The sequence below is a fragment of the Gadus macrocephalus genome, chromosome 13, assembly GCF_031168955.1.
Source record: "Gadus macrocephalus chromosome 13, ASM3116895v1".
NCBI classification, from domain to species: Eukaryota; Metazoa; Chordata; class Actinopteri; order Gadiformes; family Gadidae; genus Gadus; species Gadus macrocephalus.
In genome coordinates, this window is record NC_082394.1 from 7,311,186 (window position 1) to 7,332,310 (window position 21,125).

The window sequence follows — 21,125 nt, forward strand, 5'->3', positions numbered from 1 at the left end:
AGTTATATTGTAATGATTCTGATAATATATATTTCAATACATTTAAACATTTCAATATACATTTCAACTGAGTGCAATATAGATATTAAATAGCTATTTTCTCATAATATATAATGGAATAGTAATGGTACAATGATTAAAAAAACCTTTGCATGTGGAATTAAAGAGTTACTGCTATGGGCCGACAACCACACCCTGAAAAAATACCAAAAATACTTGTAAAAAATTGTCATGCTTTATAAATGTAGGTTGTTAAAACACGATCAACAAGTACAATAGTCCTCTGAAGATGCCTCGTCGAGATTGTGTGTGGTTTCCTATACGCGTAGTTTTTGCATCCTTGCATCCTAGTTTGTTTGCAGTTCTACAGCACGCATTACAGGCTAAGTGGTAACATGTTGATACACTGGAAGCCAAATCTCAGTCTTCCACACCAAAAGTGACCTAGCATGGGGAGAGAGGAGGAGCCTACGTTGACTTTGCATCCATTGAGGCTTTTGCTGCAGCATTGAACTTGCAGCGAAAAGGGCTTGACTAGCCTGGTCTCGTGGAGAATTAGCTCTGGCACATTGTGCACATTGAGCTCAAGCGTTTGTATTGTGCATTGCAATATTTTCAAGGCGGGTGCAACACATGGACGGCTTTAAGATCTATTGAAGCCCGTTGAAGAAAAAGGAGTGGCTGGGGACGGGTTTTGTCATGTACTTTTAGCCCCGACGTTGGCTTGTGAAGTGCACTACCGTCGCAGAGGCTCTCAGTGCCTCCCAAGTCGCCAAGTTCCGTCACGCGTGCAGCGTTTCGCGGCGGATCCGTCTCGCAGTGGCTGTTCCAAGGTTATCTTTATGCTAAGGTTGGGTGGTGGAAAAGTTTACAATATTTGCATCACATTTCCCAACCCTTACTCCCTGAAGCAAAATGTCAGCCCAGGCGAAAATCAAGAAGGAAAAGGAGATCATTGCGGAATACGAGACCCAAGTGAAAGGTGAGCAGGCTGTTTTAGTGAGGATTGGTGGATGTTGAGTATGTGTGTGTCCTTGTGCTCCGGGTGAAGTGCCCGCGCGCTCAGGCTCCAGGGGCCCCAGATGGCTGTCATCGGTTTGGCGGGGCTGCGGCTGGATGCGTCTCGTCGCGAGCCAGACATGAACACATCTTCTAGATGTTGTCTGCACGGATGCATTAACTCGTTATAACAAGGTGTGACTATAACTAAAAACAACCTTCCCGACCTAAACACGTTTCAAGAAACAGCATAAGAAATGTAGGCTATTACTGAGTCTTTTTGATAGAAGAAAATGCTTAAACTTATTTAAAGGTAGGACTTGACAGAAAGAATGGCATACTCTGTGAGGACTAGAGTGAAGGGGGCATGCCTGGGCCTATGTGTTGCAACTCTGCTGTAACATTATTGTCAATTTTAAAACCACAAACGGGTTTTGGGATCATCCGCCTCAGGTGGAATAGATAGATAACACCGTGTTTGCGATCAGTGACTGGGCCTACGAGCAGGGTAGAAGGAGGTTGTGGTGTTATTGCAACAACATCAACTGCAGATGATGACCCTGAAATGCAGTTTAATTCATCTGCTTACACTTTCCCTCCACAGCCGAAGTGCCGGCCTAATTGCTGGAGGGGTTTCGGGAAGGTCACACTGGTAGAAACCGTTTAAAAAAGCCCATCATTAATGTATGCGGTCAGTATGAATTATGAACAATAGGAGGATTTATCAGTCTGCTCTAAAATATGCGACTGGATGAATGTCGAAGAGGAGAAAGTAGAGTCAAGCATCCTCTCTGACCGACAATATGGATAATTTATCTTATATCTTACTTTAATTAACCATATCCAATAACCTAACATAAACTGGCATCCTCACGTTCATGTCTGACATCAAATACATAAGTCATTACACTATTATCATTGCCCAGGTCGTGCACTTCTGTCTTTAATGGTAAATGTATTGATCGTTTTTTAGATTGAGTTTATAAAGGACAACATCAATATGTTAAAACAGCTCAGCAGGTCTATTAAAACAGACAGACATTGTGGTAAAAAAAAAAAAGGGACAATCAATACAACATGTAATTGTTACGTAAAGTAGTATCCTCCCTTTGTGTTTTTCCTGTAACTGAACTACCTTACTGAATCCCAGCATTTATCACGCAGTGTTGCATCTCAAGAGTGAAGCCAACGTGTTACCATCACATTGGCATTGCGACAGAATGGACAGGCTAGATGTTTTGGATATTTGTTCATGGTCTGCTATGTGAATGGAATGAGAATTATGAGGTGGAGCTATTTATCTCTCAACCTCTGTGTCTTGTTTGTATTGTCTCTGCCTCTATTATCATCTCACCTGTCTCTGTCAGTCTTTCTCTCTCCCTATTCATCTGTCAACTTCTGTGTGTTGTTCTTACTGTCTCTTCCTCTGCCTCTATTATCCTCTCTCTCTCTCTCTCTCTCTCTCTCTCTCTCTCTCTCTCTCTCTCTCTCTCTCTCTCTCGGGGGGGGGGTTTGGTTTGTTAGCAGACCCTTTGCTGTGTTTGAGAGCACCACAGCACATAAGAATCCCTTCTCAGTTTCAGGAAAAGCTTTTAAGCTGACATAATAAGCTCATTTGCAGGCCAGGTTAGATCAGTTTGGAGCTATAAAGGCTTTGTGGCATAACACCCTCAATAATGCTCTGTAAGCGGCGACACAACAGTTCAATCCGGCCCGCTGAACGCAGGCTCAATAAAACCCAGAATATATAGGCCTGCATCCAATTCTTTTTACTAGGCCACGTACTTGATAGGCGGGTGTCGACCTGATGGGAGGCGTTCACATCGTCTCCTTGGTTAGGCGTGTTATTTTGTGGTTGTGGTGTTTATTGGTCATCTCAGACTCATGACCTTTGTCACATGATATTTCTAAGGGTTCTAAGTTACCTTCATAGGTTGCTATTTTTTAAGCTATAGCGTATTGCAATGCTAAGTATAGATACATCTGTTCCCCTGGAGCAGTGAATCAGTGTTGCACTGTAAATTGATGTGCCATAATAAGTTATCTGTGGTGAATTGCGTCGTCTCTTTCAAATAAAATTCAAATAAAATACATAAATAAAATCAGCATGTGAGTAGCCTCAACACAGCCATTAATAGAGTGGTCGTAATTAAGTTGTAGGCCACTTGGTTTAGTAATAAGTGAAATATCGAAATATTAAGCTTGGCCTTTTGTAACAACAAAGCTATGATGGGTTGAGAAATGCAAAGAGTTAACCAACCACCAATAATACAAGAACATTTGAGGGCCCCAGTAATGCTGAATGTGTGGAATGTCCTTGTAACCTATGGTATTGAGATCCGATATGAGTCTGCGCAGCAGTAAGACCTAGTGTTGAGTTTGGGTGTCAATTGTTGACAGTGCAGTAGTGCTTTCTGTGCCGCCTGCGGTAACAAGGCCTTCTACTACGATTGACCTTCTTTAATGCCAAGAAGAAGGACATCGCCAACTCTCCCCTGGGTGTAGGAGGAGGACAGGACTGAATTTATTTCCCTATTTTCCCCATTCTGTTTGCATCGGATATACATTCCCACTACAATTTGACACACCCCTCTGTGTGTGGGATCACCATGATGAAATACTTTGATAGGATCGTGAAATGGCCGGCATTCTACACCACAACAATGGAAGACACTTTTGTCTTTGTGTCAGGGGCATACTTCATTGAACATTGTAATCATGTGTTCATGCATGCATTCATGCATGCATGTACACTGCGTGTGGATATATATAGAGTGTGTGTTTCTGCATTTGTGTGTGTGTGTGTGTGTGTGTGCGTCATGTGTGTGTGTGTGTGTGTTTGTACGCCTGGATGTTATTTAAATACATACATATAGATACAACGGTGTGTAGAGCTACCGGTAATCATGACCTTTACATCTGCAGTGTTGCGGCACAGAGAGGATCGTTTGTTTTTTGCTTCACACCGCTGCTTTTGAACGGAGAGAGAGACGATTCAAGGGAAAGGGCAGGGTGAGCTCGCGAGGAGCGGGTTATCCGGGAAAATATCCTATGAAGACATTCCAGCGTCCTTACTGCAGCCCAGGGACAAGTGCACACAGCACCCAGCCTTGATTTGTGCCAAATGATGTCAACGTTGTCAGCTTTGCTTAGGGAACATGTGATTTGCCATGCATGGCTAACCCATAGACGAGAACCCCGAGCAGTGTGCCTCCAGCCTACTGCTTTGGCCGGGCCGCAGTAGGCTGTGTGGACTCAATACTGTAGGCTTTGCTACACTGAAACCCGGTCCATGCAGTACTAGTGTCCTTATTTGACATGTGCTGTTCTTTGCTAGCCTCTGCAGGGGATGCGACCGAACCCTGCAGCACCAGAGTGACAGTAAGGTTGCTCTGATTCTGCTGCGTCATCAACATGGTCTTCGCGTGGTGGGGTTTACGCGGTATGACCACAGGAGCACGGTGGGTCCGACTACAGCTATAGTGAAGGAGCAAGATCCATTACTTTCATTTTGGATCAATGTTGTTTACAATTATACATTTGGTGGTTTTTGGTCCCCAAAATATATCGAAATTCGTTCTAAAACACTGTGTTGGTTTGTGGACTTATGATCTATTAAGTAAACATAATCAAATTATTTTAGATGCCAGCAGTGAGTATTTTCCACCTAGTTTCCACAGTTTTACTGCTGCGCTCATCACTCTGGAAGTAGTGCATCTATGCTCTTAGTGGCCGTTATATTCAGCTGTGCACACATGGGTTTTAACTCTTCTCGTTGAGGAGTGAAAGAAAAAAATGAGTTATCGTTGAGGTTCAATGGGTACATTTCCAGATGTCCCACAGTGTGGAACATTTGGATGATTTGGACCCAACGAAAACCCAAGCTGAGAAAATGGCGGTTTTACTATCCTACATTTTGGTCTTAAACATCCATCTCCTTGCTAGCTGCATGCTAGCTTCCTTATTATGCATTAGGCCTACTTGGCTGAAGCCTGAATCATTCATTGAATGTAGTGTGTGGTATTGCACCATGCCTTGCAGTTACAATGTTACTTCCAAAAATAGCAATGCTCCAGAGAGATCCAGACATATTCTGCCCTGTCACTGGGAGATGTCCTATAAAAATTCTGCTTATATTATAATTTACCCTACCACAATAATCTGCCAAACCCTCCATTGTATATGAACAGATTTATAGATTGTATTTTGCAGTTTTTTTTTTATAAAGGGAAGACTCGCCACAATGAGTTCACGTCTTATACGTTTTGGTGGATCATTCAGCACAGACACAGGCTGTGAACCCAGAGAAGCAGGGGAGTTGTCCTTGTCGCTAGCCATTATGCCAGCTAGAGGGAGAGGCTCGTAGGGAACTGGAGGCTCCTCTGGAGATGCCTCTAGACGCATGTATCCAGGCAACTGGGCAACTATGGCTACCATGAGGGGTACTTTTCCAAGCCGCCAGTCGCTGCACATTATTGTGTCTCTCCCTCTCTCTCTCTTCTCCCTTGCTCTCTCTCTCTCATTCTTCATCTCCCTTTCTTTCCTCTTCACTCCCGTCACTCCGGCCTTTTTCTTGTTGGTTTCTTTCATTCGAGCGTTCGTCCTTCTCTTTCCCGGTTTCACACTCGCACACTGGCGTGGATGATGAGGCGTTTCTGCAGCCCTCTGTTCAGCGAGACAGAAACACCATTCATAAGTGAATAAAAGGCTATTCTTTCACTTGGTCATCTTTTCCATTGACACATTTCAGGCATCATTTTGGCTTGTAGGCGACATATGTATGGGTAAAACGTTTCATTACACTAAATGGTGTGTTTTGTGTGTGCGTATGTGTGGACATGTGCCTGCGTGTGCTTGTGTTTGTGGATTTGAAAAATCATTCAAGGATTACATTGCTAACTGTAACTATATACTATTGACCATTTTTCATTTCAAAACTTTAGGATTCTTTCATTCACATGCGACTCTGTGAACCAATAGCAAGTCCCCCAACCTCATAAGCTGAGGCCACAGCCCCTTGGCTTCTGTTTGGTGAAGGCGGTTCCCACCCCTGGCTCTCTTAGTAAGCACAATGGTTTTTGAGAACCTGACCTATTTTATATTTTCCGTCTCGTCTGCTGCAATCAGCAGACAAGCATCTCACATGCACTGCCAAAACCATAGCATTCAAACACGCAACCCTGTTATCATTACCACATACGCCTACACGTACACAACTCATCTCACACACACACACACACACACACACACACACACACACACACACACACACACACACACACACACACACACACACACACACACACACACACACACACACACACACACACACACACACACACACACACAATTAGTGCATGTATTACATGTGTATTAGTGCAGTAGGCAAATGTACTTTGACATCAAATTAAATTAAGTGATGAAGACAGTAGTTTGGACAAGTGCTCAGGAAGATAAACCATAAATAGGTCTTTGCAAATGAGTCCTCTTCCACTTCCTGTGAGCGAGTTCTGTGGTCTGACTTCTGACGCATGCTTTTGCCATGTGTCAGTCAGACCCTGCTCACTGCAAGCTCATGCATTTTTTCACCTGCCGCTTTCCACATGGGAAGTGCATGTCCAAGTTCCAACGCTGACCGCCAGCCATTCCCTCTTGTGTGTGCAGAGATTCGTAACCAGCTGGTGGAGCAGTTCCGATGTCTGGAGCAGCAGTCAGAGTCCCGTCTCCAGCTGCTGCAGGACCTGCAGGACTTCTTCCGCCGCAAGGCCGAGCTGCAGCTGGAGTACTCCAGGGGCCTGGACAAGCTGGCCGAGCGCTACTCGGCCAAGATACGCACGTCGCGGGAGCACCAGCAGTTCAAGTGAGTGAGGCCGCTCTCACAGGGTCAACACCGCCCAAAATACTGTGTGTGTTTACGTACGGCTAACCGATGGACGGCTCGAAGCTCGCTTCACCTTGACGGCCGGTTAAAGCGAAATCTGGGGACGCAGAGAATTAAAAATTAAATGACCATCCAGCAGAACAAGGGATTGTGTGTGAGTGGTCGAGGTATTGTGGAAGGGGGGGGGGGGGGGGGGTTGGGGTTAAAGTGAAAGTGAAAGTGAAATGACCTGAACAGAAAGACGGAGCATGCCAAGAAAAAAGCCCTTGGCCTGCGGGCCGCTGTGTCTCTCCCAACTAGGTCAGACTCTTTATCCACTGCCTTCTTCTATATCCGGCTGTCATTTCTGTTCTGCCTCTCACACCGCCCCTCCCCGCGCCAGACAGCTACGCTAATGCCTGCATTCCCTCTCCATAGAGTTAATTGCTTTCAGAAACAACCACAACATTTTGCCCCCGTCTGCCCCTTTGCTTTTAACTGAAAAGTGGTGGAAAATGTGACACACGTCTGTGTCATGAATGCACTTTGCAATCGTCTGCATGAGGAACTGCTGTTTTGTTTGATCACGGACCAACTCATGCTCTACGGTTTATCGCGGTTTCCTTCAGTTTCTTCCAGTTAAAATGTTTTTCTGGTTGACACGGTTTGTACACAAACCAGGATCCAGTCGTTAAAATATACACATTAAAAGCACGGGTTGACAAAGCTCACATCATTATGTTTGTTTGTTTAGCTCAGAAGTAACTGCTGTTCTATATATATATATATATATATATATATATGCAAAACTAAACCTGTCAGTCATGTTTAGAACTCACAAGTGCTCACAGGCACATAGCACACAGGCCTTTCTTCACTTTCTCTCGCTCTGTCTTGTTTTTCGAGAAACTTCCATGTCACATCATTGTATCTTGTCACGCACTTTCTATATATAGGTTGGATCAATCCATTAATCTGTCAGTTATTCACTCTTTTCAACTGCTGCGATGGTTTGACATAATGAACCACAGCTTTCACATAGCTTGTCGGGTGAAAGTTTCCAATGCCCTGACAAAAAATAACTTGGTTTACCACCAAAGAGGTTGGCGCAAACCACCCTGATCAGGCAGTATACTCTCAGGTTTTCCACACACAATACCTGGCATTCAGATGAGTTCATCATGTGTCTGATGTTGACACGTCGCGCCTTAAATGTTTGACGTCAACTTCCTGTTGCGCGTCCAATTAGCTATCAAGAGTATATGGCTGGGGTATCTCCTTCATCTCCTTTATCTCCCTCTTCACACTTCTTCTTCTGATCCGGAGCCCAACCTGTTCCGCACGGTTGGGGCCGCAGCCGAGCGCATCGCAGAGACAAGTCAAGGCTTTGATCTTCCATGGGAACTTCCCACCGTTGACCGATTGAACTCGAATCGCTCACTTCGCCGCCGATCTTAAGGGCGGCGCACGTGAGGTTTCACAACAAAGGGTCCTTCCTGGTTGTTCAGGGCCGGCTCTGGGATCAAACACATGCACTCTGCTTTCAAGTAGCGGCCACAGGGACGTCTGGGTTTATTTCAGAGAGGTGTGGGATGTGAAGGGAGATCATGGAAGAAGATGACGACCTCAAGGTGACCTGCAGAATCTCCTGAGCTTCAGATGTGGACGGGTCGGTGTCTTCACACAATCATCGTCTTTCTAAGTGAAACCTTAAAACGTGTTTCAATTTGCGTAACAGGATGCGTGTTGTGACATCACTTCCTTCGTGTGGTGGCTTTCATGTGCTGGTCGCCTTTGAGATAAGGGAGATAGAGGGATATGATGATAGGTAGATCAATCTCTAGCGTTTGCTGTCGAAAAGGTTCCAGCGGTTTCTTTTCAGTGTTGGTTTATTTTAACGTTAGCAAATGTTAAAATCTCAAAAAGGGATCATTATCTTTTGTATGAATTTAAACAAAAGTACTTCATATATAATAAAACGACATGGATTTGGATTTTTAAAAACACAAACCTAAACATTTACTTTTCATTGCTTTTCCTTTGTCATCTTCCCTTTTTAAGAACTAAAGTCAAAACCTAAACCATACCTTCTTCCCACGGCTGTTCCAGGAAGGACCAGAACCTGCTGTCCACGGTGAACTGCTGGTACCTGGTTCTGAACCAGACGAGACGCGAGAGCCGCGACCACGCCACGCTCAGCGACATCTACAACAACAACATCATTGTCCGCCTGGCGCACGTGGGTGAAGATGTCATCAGACTCTTCAAGAAGGTCAGCAGAAGAATGCAGCGGATGTCAAAGCCCACCAAACCACAACATTCGACTGACGCGCACATCGTAGAATGGACCGCCATGTGCCATGCGCCAGCTATGCAAACCATGCCTTGGCGATTCTGCTTATCACTCACAGAGAATGACATTGTCTGATGCGCCAACTTCTTGGAAATGACTCTGCTCCATTCATAACGCTTTGTCAGAAGGCCTCTGCGTAATGGCTCCATAAATTATGGCGTATGTAAAGTAAACCCTATTGTGCTACGCTAGACCATGGGGGGTGGGGCGTCCTGTCCAAATACTTGGCCCGTTGTATCGCTTCCCATGAGCTCATCTAATAACGCTATCCAGCCTTATGTTCGTAGCGAACCTAGAATCAAGGACAGGGAACACCAGTTCTATATTTCATGCGTGAGAGACAGCCGACTTATGGTGTTTATCTAATGGACAGCAGGATCAGCAGTCTTGTGATTTACTGTGTGTCCTCCAGGGATCTCTTAAGAGGCTAAAGCCTGGGTGAGCCAGTCTCCTGGCCAACGCAGTATCCCGGCCAACACGGCCTCCCGGCCAACACACCGAGAGCAGGTCTGCCGAGGCATTCAACTAGGCTGCAGGAGACTCGGTTCATTCCTACTTTTACTATTGAGTCATTCAGCAGATGCTTTGAAACAGAGCAGTTTACAGTGGTTACACGTCATTGATGAACAGATTGTGGTGGGGAGTTTTGCACCTCAGGGATGGATGCATAGATAGATGTTAGATGTGTGGTTGTGAACCTGGAAGTCAAAACCCCAAACTGACCTTTCCTGAAAAACGCAACCATGTAAATGTGTTCAAAGGAGAACTTGTATTCCTCAATATGTGGTAGAGATGTCTGAAATACATGCAAGACGGTTATTTGAATGTCTTCCTGAGGAACCGAGAACTCAATATCAAATCCCCTTAATGGTATTGCCACATTCTCATTTCTCCTGCCAGAGTTGTGGGAGCGTGAGGGGACGCTGATGCTAAAGGGCTAAAACAAATGGTGACAGGTTCCCAGTCCCCATAACCCACTAGAAACCAGTTTGTGACAGGTTCCCAGTCCCTATAACCCATTACAAACCAGTCTGTGACAGGTTTCCAGTCCCCATAACCAACTAGAAACCAGTCTGTGATAGGTTTCCAGTCCACATAACCAACTAGAAACCCTTCTGTGTTACTGACTAGAAACCATGACCCAACTGGACCCAACAAGTAGCCAACTGGAAACCAGTCTTTGATCGGTTCCCAGTCCCCATAACCCACTAGAAACCTGTGATGAGTTTCTAGACTCAGTAGCCACACTAGAAACCAGTCTGTGACAAGTTTCTGGACCCAGTAGCCACACTAGTGTGGCTACTGGGTGAATGACTAGTGTGAATGTGTGAATGACTAGAAACCAAGACTCATGGATAATTGGCAAAAAAATGACCAATTATCTGCTTTTACACTCGATATTCCCTTTTACACATGAAAGCCAGAAAATTGCAGGATACATTTTCCGGTATAAATGACCAGACATGTCTTCCCACCCTTTTAAGCATTCACATAGCCCTGTCAATTCCTTGACACTCCTCTGGTACAATTGTTAGTGGATCTGCATCGTTTGTATGAACCGAGAGGTAATCAATACTTCTCCTACCTTCTTCTGTCCTCTCCAGAGCAAGGACCTGGGAGTGCAGATGCACGAGGAGTTGGTGAAAGTCACGAATGAGCTCTACACGGTGAGTGTGTGAACGTATATACCTCCTGTATTCATTAACATATCAGCCTTATCTATCTGGCATTTGGACAATGTTGCCATTATATCCCTGGCCTGGCTGATATCTATTTCCCTTTTCAAGCCTGCAGTGGATGGCTGCGTTAGTTCACTGCTGTGTGGAGTTCTGCATGCAGGGTCAGAGTGCTCTCAGCACTTACGCCAAGCATAGTGTCCACTCAGCGCTGTGGGGGGGGGGGGGGGAGAAAGAGAGAGAAAGAGAAAGAGAAAGAGAAAGAGAAAGAGAGAGAGAGAGAGAGAGAGAGAGAGAGAGAGAGAAGAGGCAGTTTATCACTGCCCTTACGAGGCTGACCTAATCTTGGATGAGCAGAGCCAGTTGGACTGGGGGAAGCGCGCACTCACACACGCACTCACACACGCACTCACACACGCACTCACATATGTTGAGGAAAAATGAAAGGCCTTATTGTACGCTTTAACAACCGAGTTCATCCCGGTGGCGATGGACAACAGCGATGCCAGCTCTCTCATTTACATGTTGTGGTTGTATTTGTTTGTGTTGTATCCTAGCATCATTCGATTCAGTGCAACCTTGTATTCTAGTATCTTTAAAAAAGAGAAGAGACATATTACAACAGGATATAGTACTCATTACAGGTACATATACATGACATTATAGACAGGATATAGTTACCATAAAAGGTTCATATACATAACATTATAGACAGGATATAGTTATCATAACAGGTACATGTACATTACATTATACTAGACTGGATAAAGTTGTCATAACAGGTTCATATACATGACATTATACACAGGATATAGTTATCATTACAGGTACGTATGCATGACATTATAGACAGGATATAGTTATCATTACAGGTACATACATTACATTATTATTTAGGTTTGTAAAGGAGAATGGACAACATGGTCCGCCACTCTGTTGAGGAGATCCATGCTGGGTTTAACGTGAATGCAAAGAGTCCTCTCATGTAACTCTATATTGCACTTCACCCCCATCGATTTGTCCTGCCCCCCCCCCCCTCATTCATTATTGAAGACATGCGTCCAACACATTAAGCCATAGTGTACATCCCTCCAATACGGCTAACGCTAGTTTTGTATCTGGAGTTTTCTAGGGGCATAAATAAACTAAAATACATGTATCTCATTTAGGCAGAATGTTATCATGTGTAATAACACTTTTGCGTGGCTCTCTGTGTGCTGTCGGTCTCCGTGTGTTGAATAGTAATTTCGGATTGGCTGTTTGTAGTGCTCTTCCAATTCTCAGTGATCGATTAGCTGTTGGCTCGGGCCCTTCTTTGGAAATCAAGTAGTTTCTTGTTTCACACTCAGTGGGGGTGTGTGTGTGTGTGGGGGGGGGGGGTGTTCAGTCTTACGTTGTGACCTCCTTCATGCTTGAATCATTGATTTTTCTTTCCTTGGTTTATATGCATTATTTTAATCAGTCGTTGCTAGGCGACCGGGACGTGCGAACCTGTGTGGGCGGAACACAAGTTGAGTGTGTGTGTGTGTGTGTGTCTGCGTTGTTTTTTGTTACAGTTGTCTCAATGTTGACAGATTCACACTGGCACACAGAACCCGTTTGAAAGGAGGCATGAAACCGACATTCTGTTGTTTGCTCTAACACGTTCCTTAAAGAGCTAGCTTGGAGGGCTAGCCTGGCGACGCGCGACGGCCGCACCTCACTGCACGCCGTTCCGCTGGCAGTCCGCACAACTAGATGCACAAAGGAAGGCACACAAAATCATTTTATAATATCATAACCCGCTGTGTGACTAACAGTGTGCGTCTGTTTGTGTATTTGCATGAAGCATCGTGAGCACTGAGGAAAAATACAAACAAAGAGATGCCGGGCAATTAGTAGGGCCTATTAAGGAGAGATGTAATATTAATGGAAGAGTTAGGGTTGCTCTCAGCGTGGTTAAGAAAGACGAATGATCGCGGATGTCTGAAAGGTTTCGACTCAATCATGTCTAATCGCAATCTCGTTACAATTTTTTCATTCCTCTGTGTGATTGCCCTGTCTGTCTGTGTGTCCGTGGTTCTTAATACCGTGCTGACGGATGCTGCAAATTGAGGACGGACGAAACAGACGGACAGAAAGACAGAGAGAGAGACCCTGGGACTGATCAAACTGTGGCCCTGCAGGTCATGAAGACGTACCACATGTACCACACGGAGAGCCTGTCCTCGGAGAGCAAGCTGAAGGAGGCGGAGAAGCAGGAGGAGAAGCACATGGGGAAGGCCAACGACGCGGGGCTGCTGCGCCACGTCCACGAGGACCGCCCCACCAGACGCAGCTCCGTCAAGAAGATGGAGAAGATGAAGGAGAAGGTACGGCTTCACGTCACACACACACACACGCACACGCACGCACGCACGCACGCACAGACACACACACACTAACAGACACACACACACACACCTGTGGGCAACTACACTTTGGGTGTGAAGAAAACTAAACTAAACCTCAAGGCACATAAGTGTGCAGCTTTGGAGTATAAAATGTGTTTCATGAATTATTGATATTTCTCTTATGAGTGCTTATGCATCGTAAGAAGAGCAAAGTAATTGGGTTATTGCAGTGGGAGACCGTTTCCTAGATCAAGTATTGAATGATGCTTCTTCTTTTTTTTCTCTCTCTACCTCTCTCCTCAGAGACAAGCCAAGTACTCTGAAAACAAGCTGAAGTGCACGAAAGCCCGGAACGATTATCTCCTGAATCTGGCTGCCACCAATGCCCTGGTGGCAAAATACTACATCCACGATATCTCCGATTTGATCGATGTAAGAAGCGTTTTTTCCTTAACACTGCTTTCAAAAACGTTCACAAATATCGACCGCCACACTGCACGAGGTCACCGATCTAAAACTCAAACTTTCTGACCTTCTGGCTTTTTGCAAAGTTTGACTGAAGCCTGACTCTTGTGGTTGTCATGCCGCCTGCAGTGCTGCGACCTGGGCTTCCACGCCAGCCTGGCCCGCACCATGCGCACCTTCCTGTCGGCCGAGTACAGCCTGGAGACGTCCCGCCACGAAGGTCTGGACCTCCTGGAGGGAGCGGTGGACGCCATGGACGTCAGGGGGGACAAGCTGAAGGTCATGGACATGCACAGCCAGATCTTCTGCCCGCCGGCCCGCTTCGGCTACCAGCCGCACATGGGGGACGAGGTGGGCATCCTGCAGCAGCGGCAGGGGAACCAAAGCCATGGTGCAGCCCTTTACGGGGCGTGATTAGCGGCATCAGGCGGCCGCAGGTTCATATCGGCCCTCATGTCTCTATCACAGTGTTTACCGTCGAGTCGTTTAACAGACACTTTTTTCCGACGCGACATGAGGCAATTTTATTGCAATTTCTTGAGCAGGTAGGGGATAGTTAGAACAAACCTTACCCCGCATGAACTGTGCTCTAACGCCTCGCATTAAGTCATTGCTATATTCTTCAATCAGCCTTAAAAACCAAAAGGTGCCATTTCTCTTCCTGTTAATCCCTGCCTATTCCCGTACTGCCCCCGAAACCTTGCGGTTGCCAAACTATCTGTGCTCCGCCCCCCCCCCCCCCCACGAACAATGGCTTATGAACGCCTTCGACCCTGACACCTTGTTCCCTGGCCGTCCCTGAATGTCTTCTCCTGATTGGATCCTGTGCCCCAGGTGTGCCAGGTGAGCGCCCAGCAGCCAGTGCAGACGGAGCTGTTGATGCGTCACCACCAGCTGCAGTCCCGTCTGGCGACGCTCAAGATCGAGAACGAGGAGGTGAGTGAGGGCCTAATGGCGTCGGGACCCCGGGAAGGGAAGGCTCTCGGTTCAGCGGCTCTGTTCTGGGTTTTGGTTCTTCAATTAGTTTCTCTCCAATACTTACTCCCCTGTTTTGATTTGCACTTCTTAGGCTGCGTTTGAAAAGCAACCGAGCATCGTTTCAAAGTTGAACTTGATCGAGTGCTAAGGAAGTTTTACTTTCTAACTGAAATGAACTGAAATGCTACGCTGTGTTTGTGAGCACACGAACCCATGCCGACAACCCGTGGAAAAATCTTCGATGGCACTAAAGGGGCCTGAAAAAGGAGCTGCCCAAGCAATCAATACCTTCCCTGATTATGTTACAATCTAGTTAATAGGTAAGCTAATCAATTCAAATGAAAAACGAGCATCATTTGAGTTTAGTGGCAGTGAATCGGAGAATGGATTACACAGAACTGGCAGTAATACGATACCAAAATCAAAAACACAGGTTTTAATTACATTTCGCTTGTTGCATGCAACGCATGAGTCATAAACATAGGAGTCATTAAAAACATCCAGAGCCTACAGATTCCTCGTCTGAAGATGGTCCAATGTCAATACATCTACCTCCATCAGACAAAGTACTTAGAGTGCACACTATCCTAGAGGAGTTAGCTTGAGTTATCCCTCATCTGACATTGGTTTGACTTCAGGCATCTCTCTCTCTCTCTCTCTCTCTCTCTCTCTCTACCTCTACCTCTACCTCTACCTCTATCTCTCTCTACCTCTACCTCTCTCTACCTCTACCTCTCTCTACCTCTACCTCTCTCTACCTCTACCTCTCTCTACCTCTACCTCTACCTCTACCTCTCTCTACACCTCTACCTCTCTCTACCTCTACCTCCTGCTGTGGCCATCGCTGCCGCCAGACTGGCTATGACTCACACACACACACACACAAAGGTCAAATTTGTGTGAACCCCAGTCAGTGTTTGACTGCGATGGACCATAGCAATGCACGGTTCCACAACTCTCCTGTGAGTCTTTGTGTTCGTCTTTCCAATCTCCTATTCTGGGAAGAACATATATTACAGTCTTTCAACTATGACCCTGGCGGAGGTATCAGCAGGGCTTACAGATCGCTTATGCTTGCTAAATTTGCTACTTTACTGAGCTAAATAGTATATTCATCAACAAACAATGTTTAAAAAATCGATTAAAGACTTCCGGTTTTGCAATGCGAGGGGTTGGTCACGCTTTGGGACGGCTCCGTGTATTTCATGATTTTCGTGCACCAAAGTGAAGTTTACCCTATGTAACTGTATTAATTATTTAAGAAAAGTTGGCCTACATCTCGGATCGATTCAATTGGCTTTACAATGTCGAGACAACAACGACAGGTGAAAGATTCTGCTCCAACCCAAGCAACATCGACGGCTAAGATGGCGGAGTCGCTAACCGTTGCTAGCCTGGTGCAGGAACTTGACAAACACAAAGAAAGTTTGGCGGCTGAACTCAAAACGTTCCTCGCGACATATTTGGATACCTCCCTTACACCTATACGGACGTCTCTCGAAACTATCAACGCGGCATTGGACTCTCACAACCAAATAATAACGACCATTGAAAATACACTCTCCACCCAAAGTGACGAGATAGCCGAGCTTACAACGAGGCTTGATCACCTGGAGAAGGCCAATGCTGCATTAACATCCAAAGCGGAAGACCTTGAGAATCGTTCCAGACGACAGAATATAAGGATCGTTGGCCTACCGGAGGGTCTGGAGGGAGGTTCACCGTCGGAGTTCATTTCCAAGCTTCTCCGATCAGTTGTTGGAAATGATGTCTTCCCCACACCTCCTGAGCTGGATAGAGCGCACCGTGCACCTGCTCCGAAGCCTGCCTTGGGACAACGTCCACGAGCCATCATCGCTAGATTCCATCGCTATCAGGACAAGGAGCGTGTGCTTCGGTGGGCGAGATCGCAGAAGGAAGGCATAAAGTTCGATGGCAACAGAATCCTGTTCTTCCCCGACATGAGTGCGGGCCTGGCCAAGCAGCGAGCGACGTTCAAGAACATTAAGGCTAAACTTTATGCCGCTGGAATCACATTCTCCCTGCGCCACCCTGCTCGTTTGTGCATCACTGCCAACGGGGAAACACCCTTCTTGTGTTGGATAAAGTTAGTAGATACTGCATTACTAGGAGTGGAACTGTAGAGTAGACCTGCGGCTCGCTTCCACGGAAGGACGAGCATAGGCTTTGAAGAATTTCGGCAGACTGTTCTAATGCTGCTGGGTTTATTTCTTTATTTGTTTTCGTCATTTTTTCTTTTATGGGGGGGGATTTGGGAGGGAGAGTACTGGTCACCTTTGAATACAAATGTTGGTATCTGTTGTGTGTGCAGCGGGTTTAATATGCTGTCTTTATTTATTTATCATATCTTTTCAGTTATGTACATTAGTATACCTACATGATTGGAATAGATGGTCAAGGTGGGAAGGATAAGCTACAGGTCAAATTAATTTCATGGAATGTGAGAGGTTTAAATGGTCCTGTTAAGAGGGCAAAGGTTTTTCAACATCTCAAACTACATAGGGCTGACATTGTCTTCCTTCAGGAGACCCATCTCAAGATAAGTGATCATACAAGGCTTAGGCGCCCGTGGGTAGGACAAGTATTTCATTCATCATTTGACTCGAAAGCCAGAGGGGCTGCCATTTTAGTTTCTAAAAAAATTCAGTTTATATCAGAGGGTATAGTGCCTGATCGCAATGGGCGCTTCATCATTGTTACGGGCAGACTATCCCATTTACCCGTTACACTAGTCTGCGTGTATGCTCCTAACTTTGATGACTCTGAATTCATGGCTACGCTTTTATCCGCTATTCCGAATATGGATACACATCGTTTAATTTTTGGAGGGGACCTAAACTGTGTAATGGACGCTCAAGCCCCAGAGTGTCCAAACTGTCGAAAATGGCATTAATGCTACAGTCGTTCATGGAGGATTATGGAAGTGGTGACCCCTGGAGACTCCTACATGATGACACCAGAGCCTACTCATTCTACTCGCATGTACATCATTCCTACTCAAGGATAGATTATTTTTGTATCGATAAAGAATTATTACAATCTATTCATTCCATTGAATATTCGGCAATAGTCATATCAGACCACTCCCCTGTGTTAATAGATTTCAGATTTGATTCTCCATCAGTGGGGACCCCGCAATGGAGGCTCAATACGTCGCTACTGTCCAATGATGTGTTCTGTTCTACTATAACGCAGGCTATTGAAGACTTTTTGTGTTTTAATAACTCAGAAGAAGTTAACTCCTCATTGCTTTGGGAAACCCTAAAGGCCACCATCAGAGGACAAATCATCTCATACTCTTCTTACTCTAATAAGCAACGCAGAAAGACACAAACAGACATAACCGGTAAAATATCTGAGGTTGATAGGCAATATGCAATAAAGCCTACTCCAGAGCTGCATCAGCAAAGGGTTAATCTCCAAACAGAGTTTGATCTCACCTCTACAGGGAATGCAGAAAGAAGTATAATGAGATCTAAAGGGATGTTGTATGAATATGGCGACAAAGCAAGCCGACTGCTGGCCCTCCAGCTCAAACACTATGCGACATCACGACACATCACTCAAATTATTGGTCAGCCGGTTGGTCTTACAACGTGTCCTGTGCAGATCAATGCGGCCTTTAAAGCCTACTATTCTAAACTTTATACTTCTGAACCCCCTCCTATAGACTCAAACATGGACGAATATTTGGATAACATAGACATACCAACTGTTGATATTGTAACGCAGTTGTCACTAGATCGACCAATAACCTTGAGGGAAATATGTGAAAGTATTAAGGAAATGAACAATGGGAAAACACCGGGGCCTGATGGGCTGCCGCCCGAATTTTATAAAAGATTCTCCACTCTCTTAGCCCCTCTATTACTAGATATGTATAATCATTCCCTGTCTACAGGAACACTGCCAAAAACCTTGACTGAGGCCTCTATTTCAGTTATCCTTAAAAAGGACAAGAATCCTGCAGAGTGCAGTTCCTATCGGCCTATATCACTCCTAAATGTTGATGTTAAAATACTAGCAAAAACATTTGCGAGAAGATTGGAAACATCTCTCCCCTCAATAATCTCTGAGGATCAAACTGGCTTCATCAGAGGACGTCAGCTGTCATCAAACATAAGACGTCTATTAAACATTGTCTCTGCCCCGTCCAGTGAGGGGAAACCTGAAATGGTGCTCTCATTAAATGCGGAGAAAGCCTTTGACAGGGTGGAATGGGGGTACTTGTTTAGGGTGCTGGAAAAATTTGGGTTTGGGAGGACGTTCATGGATACGCCTGCTTTACTCATCGCCCCTTGCCCTATTTGTTAACACAAATAGGCAGTACTCGACGTACTTTCCCCTGTCCCGCGGAACCCGCCAAGGGTGTCCACTGTCACCTCTGCTGTTCGCCCTTGCTATCGAACCGTTAGCCATTCTGCTGAGAACGACAGCATATCTGCGGGGTATCAGACGGGGGAATATTGAACATCGTGTTTCCCTGTATGCGGACGATTTACTAATATATATAACAGATCCCGCCACTTGTGCTAATAAAATAATACAGATGCTAGAGGAATTCGGTAAATTTTCAGGCTACAAAGTCAATCTCCAAAAAACGGTGTGTTTCCCACTAAACTCTAAAGCCACAACACTGACACAGGGACAAATACCCTTCACTATTGCAACGGAAAATTTTCAATATCTAGGGATTAACATTACTAATTCATTCCAAGGGTTGCATAAGAATAACATTGGCAAAATATTGATTAAGATAAAAGCCGACCTACAGAGATGGTCCGCCTCTCTTCCTGACAGTCTTTTTTCAGGGAGCTTGACCAAATTATCCTCCCATTCTTGTGGGCAGGCAAGGCTGCCAGGATTAATAGAAGTGCTCTGCAATCAGCAAGACAAGAGGGTGGCCTGGGCCTGCCTAATTTCATGTTTTACTACTGGGCAGCAAATATACAAAAAATACTCAGCTGGTGGTATGAGAGTGAGTTAGGCTGGTGCAGAATGGAATCCCTCTCCTGCCGCACCTCCTCACTTGTGGCTCTGACGTGCTCCCCTTTGCCATTCTCAGCCACAAATTTTACTTCAAACCCTGTAATCTTGTCAACCTTGAAAATATGGACACAGTTCCGCAAACACTTCAAACTAAATAATTTCGTGCTCCTTGGTCCACTTTGCTATAATCATACTTTCTTACCTTCCAAACTTGATTCTGCATTTACACTTTGGAAGAGGAAAGGTATCGCATCATTCCGAGATCTGTTTGTAGATGGAACATTTGTTGACTTTAAGAGTCTGTCAGATAAGCATGGATTGTCCCAAAGCAGCTTCTTCCGCTATCTTCAGCTACGCAGTTTTGTTAAAGACCATTGCAGCACGTTCCCATTTCTGCCTGCGGATTTACCAACAGTTCTTGATAGGCCTGAAAGCCTGAAGGGGAGGTTATCCAAGTTGTACACGTGTATCCTTCAATCAAACCCCTCTCCGCTTGTCAAAATTAGGCAGGAATGGGAAAATGAGCTAGGGATCCAATTTGAAGACTCCTGGTGGGTCAGGGCAAAGTTACAAGTGAACTATTCCTCATCCTGCGCCCGTCTTAACTTAATACAGTACAAAGTACTACACAGAATACATTTCAGTAAGGCCAAATTAGCAAAGTTTTTCCCTGGCACCAGCGATGCCTGTAATAGATGTGCCTTTGTCCCATCTGACCTAGCCCATACATTCTGGCTGTGCTCTAAGCTAACGGGATTCTGGAAGAACTTTTTCAAGATTATATCTAAGGTTCTAGATATAGATATCACTCCCTGTCCACTCATTGCTATCTTCGGTGTCCCTCTTAACTACTCTGAGTTTAGCAAACGGAAGCTAAATGTTTTAGCATTTGCCTCTCTGATTGCCCGCAGATGTATCCTTCTACACTGGAAGTCACCAAAACCCCCGTCAGATAAATCCTGGGAGACTGATTTAATGTCATTCCTTAAGCTAGAAAAGATCAAATTTTCGCTTAGAGGGTCGAGTGGGAAATTCTACACTACATGGCAGCCTCTCCTCTCATATTTTGATAATGTGGCCATGACCCCTACCTCTTAGACAGACTACTGTATATGCATATATATATTTGTATATTCATTATTATAACTTTTTATTTTTTTTCTGCTGTACTGTTGCAACAGTGTCAATGCACAGGTGCAAGTTATTGGATACATTGATGGAGAAAGGTGAACCAGCTTGGGGTGGGATATAGGGTGGGTTTTCTGTTTTGTTTTCATTTATTATTAGTACTATTGTTAATACTGTCTTGTTTTTCATTTTATTTCATTTTTTTCCTTAATGTGTGTTGGTTTAAAAAAAAAAAAAAAAAACATTGATGGTCACACATGTAGCTTACAAGATTTATATTGTTT

At 45.0% G+C, this 21,125-nt stretch overlaps 1 protein-coding gene across 3 annotated transcripts in view; it reads left to right on the forward strand.

Moving 5' to 3' along the window:
- The first annotated feature begins 443 nt into the window (after positions 1 to 443).
- LOC132471180 (SLIT-ROBO Rho GTPase-activating protein 3-like) overlaps positions 444 to 21,125 on the forward strand; it is a 34,485-nt gene continuing 13,803 nt past the window's right edge. Inside the window, exons 1-8 of one of the 3 annotated variants that reach the window (XM_060070292.1) lie at positions 444 to 982; positions 6,664 to 6,859; positions 8,969 to 9,131; positions 10,817 to 10,879; positions 13,054 to 13,239; positions 13,564 to 13,692; positions 13,855 to 14,076; positions 14,560 to 14,661. In XM_060070292.1, the coding sequence (XP_059926275.1) occupies positions 916 to 982; positions 6,664 to 6,859; positions 8,969 to 9,131; positions 10,817 to 10,879; positions 13,054 to 13,239; positions 13,564 to 13,692; positions 13,855 to 14,076; positions 14,560 to 14,661 (1,128 nt within the window). In that variant the 5' untranslated portion in view covers positions 444 to 915. The remainder of the gene's footprint in view (positions 983 to 6,663; positions 6,860 to 8,968; positions 9,132 to 10,816; positions 10,880 to 13,053; positions 13,240 to 13,563; positions 13,693 to 13,854; positions 14,077 to 14,559; positions 14,662 to 21,125) is intronic. The other 2 variants (XM_060070290.1, XM_060070291.1) reach the window with 2 other exon arrangements.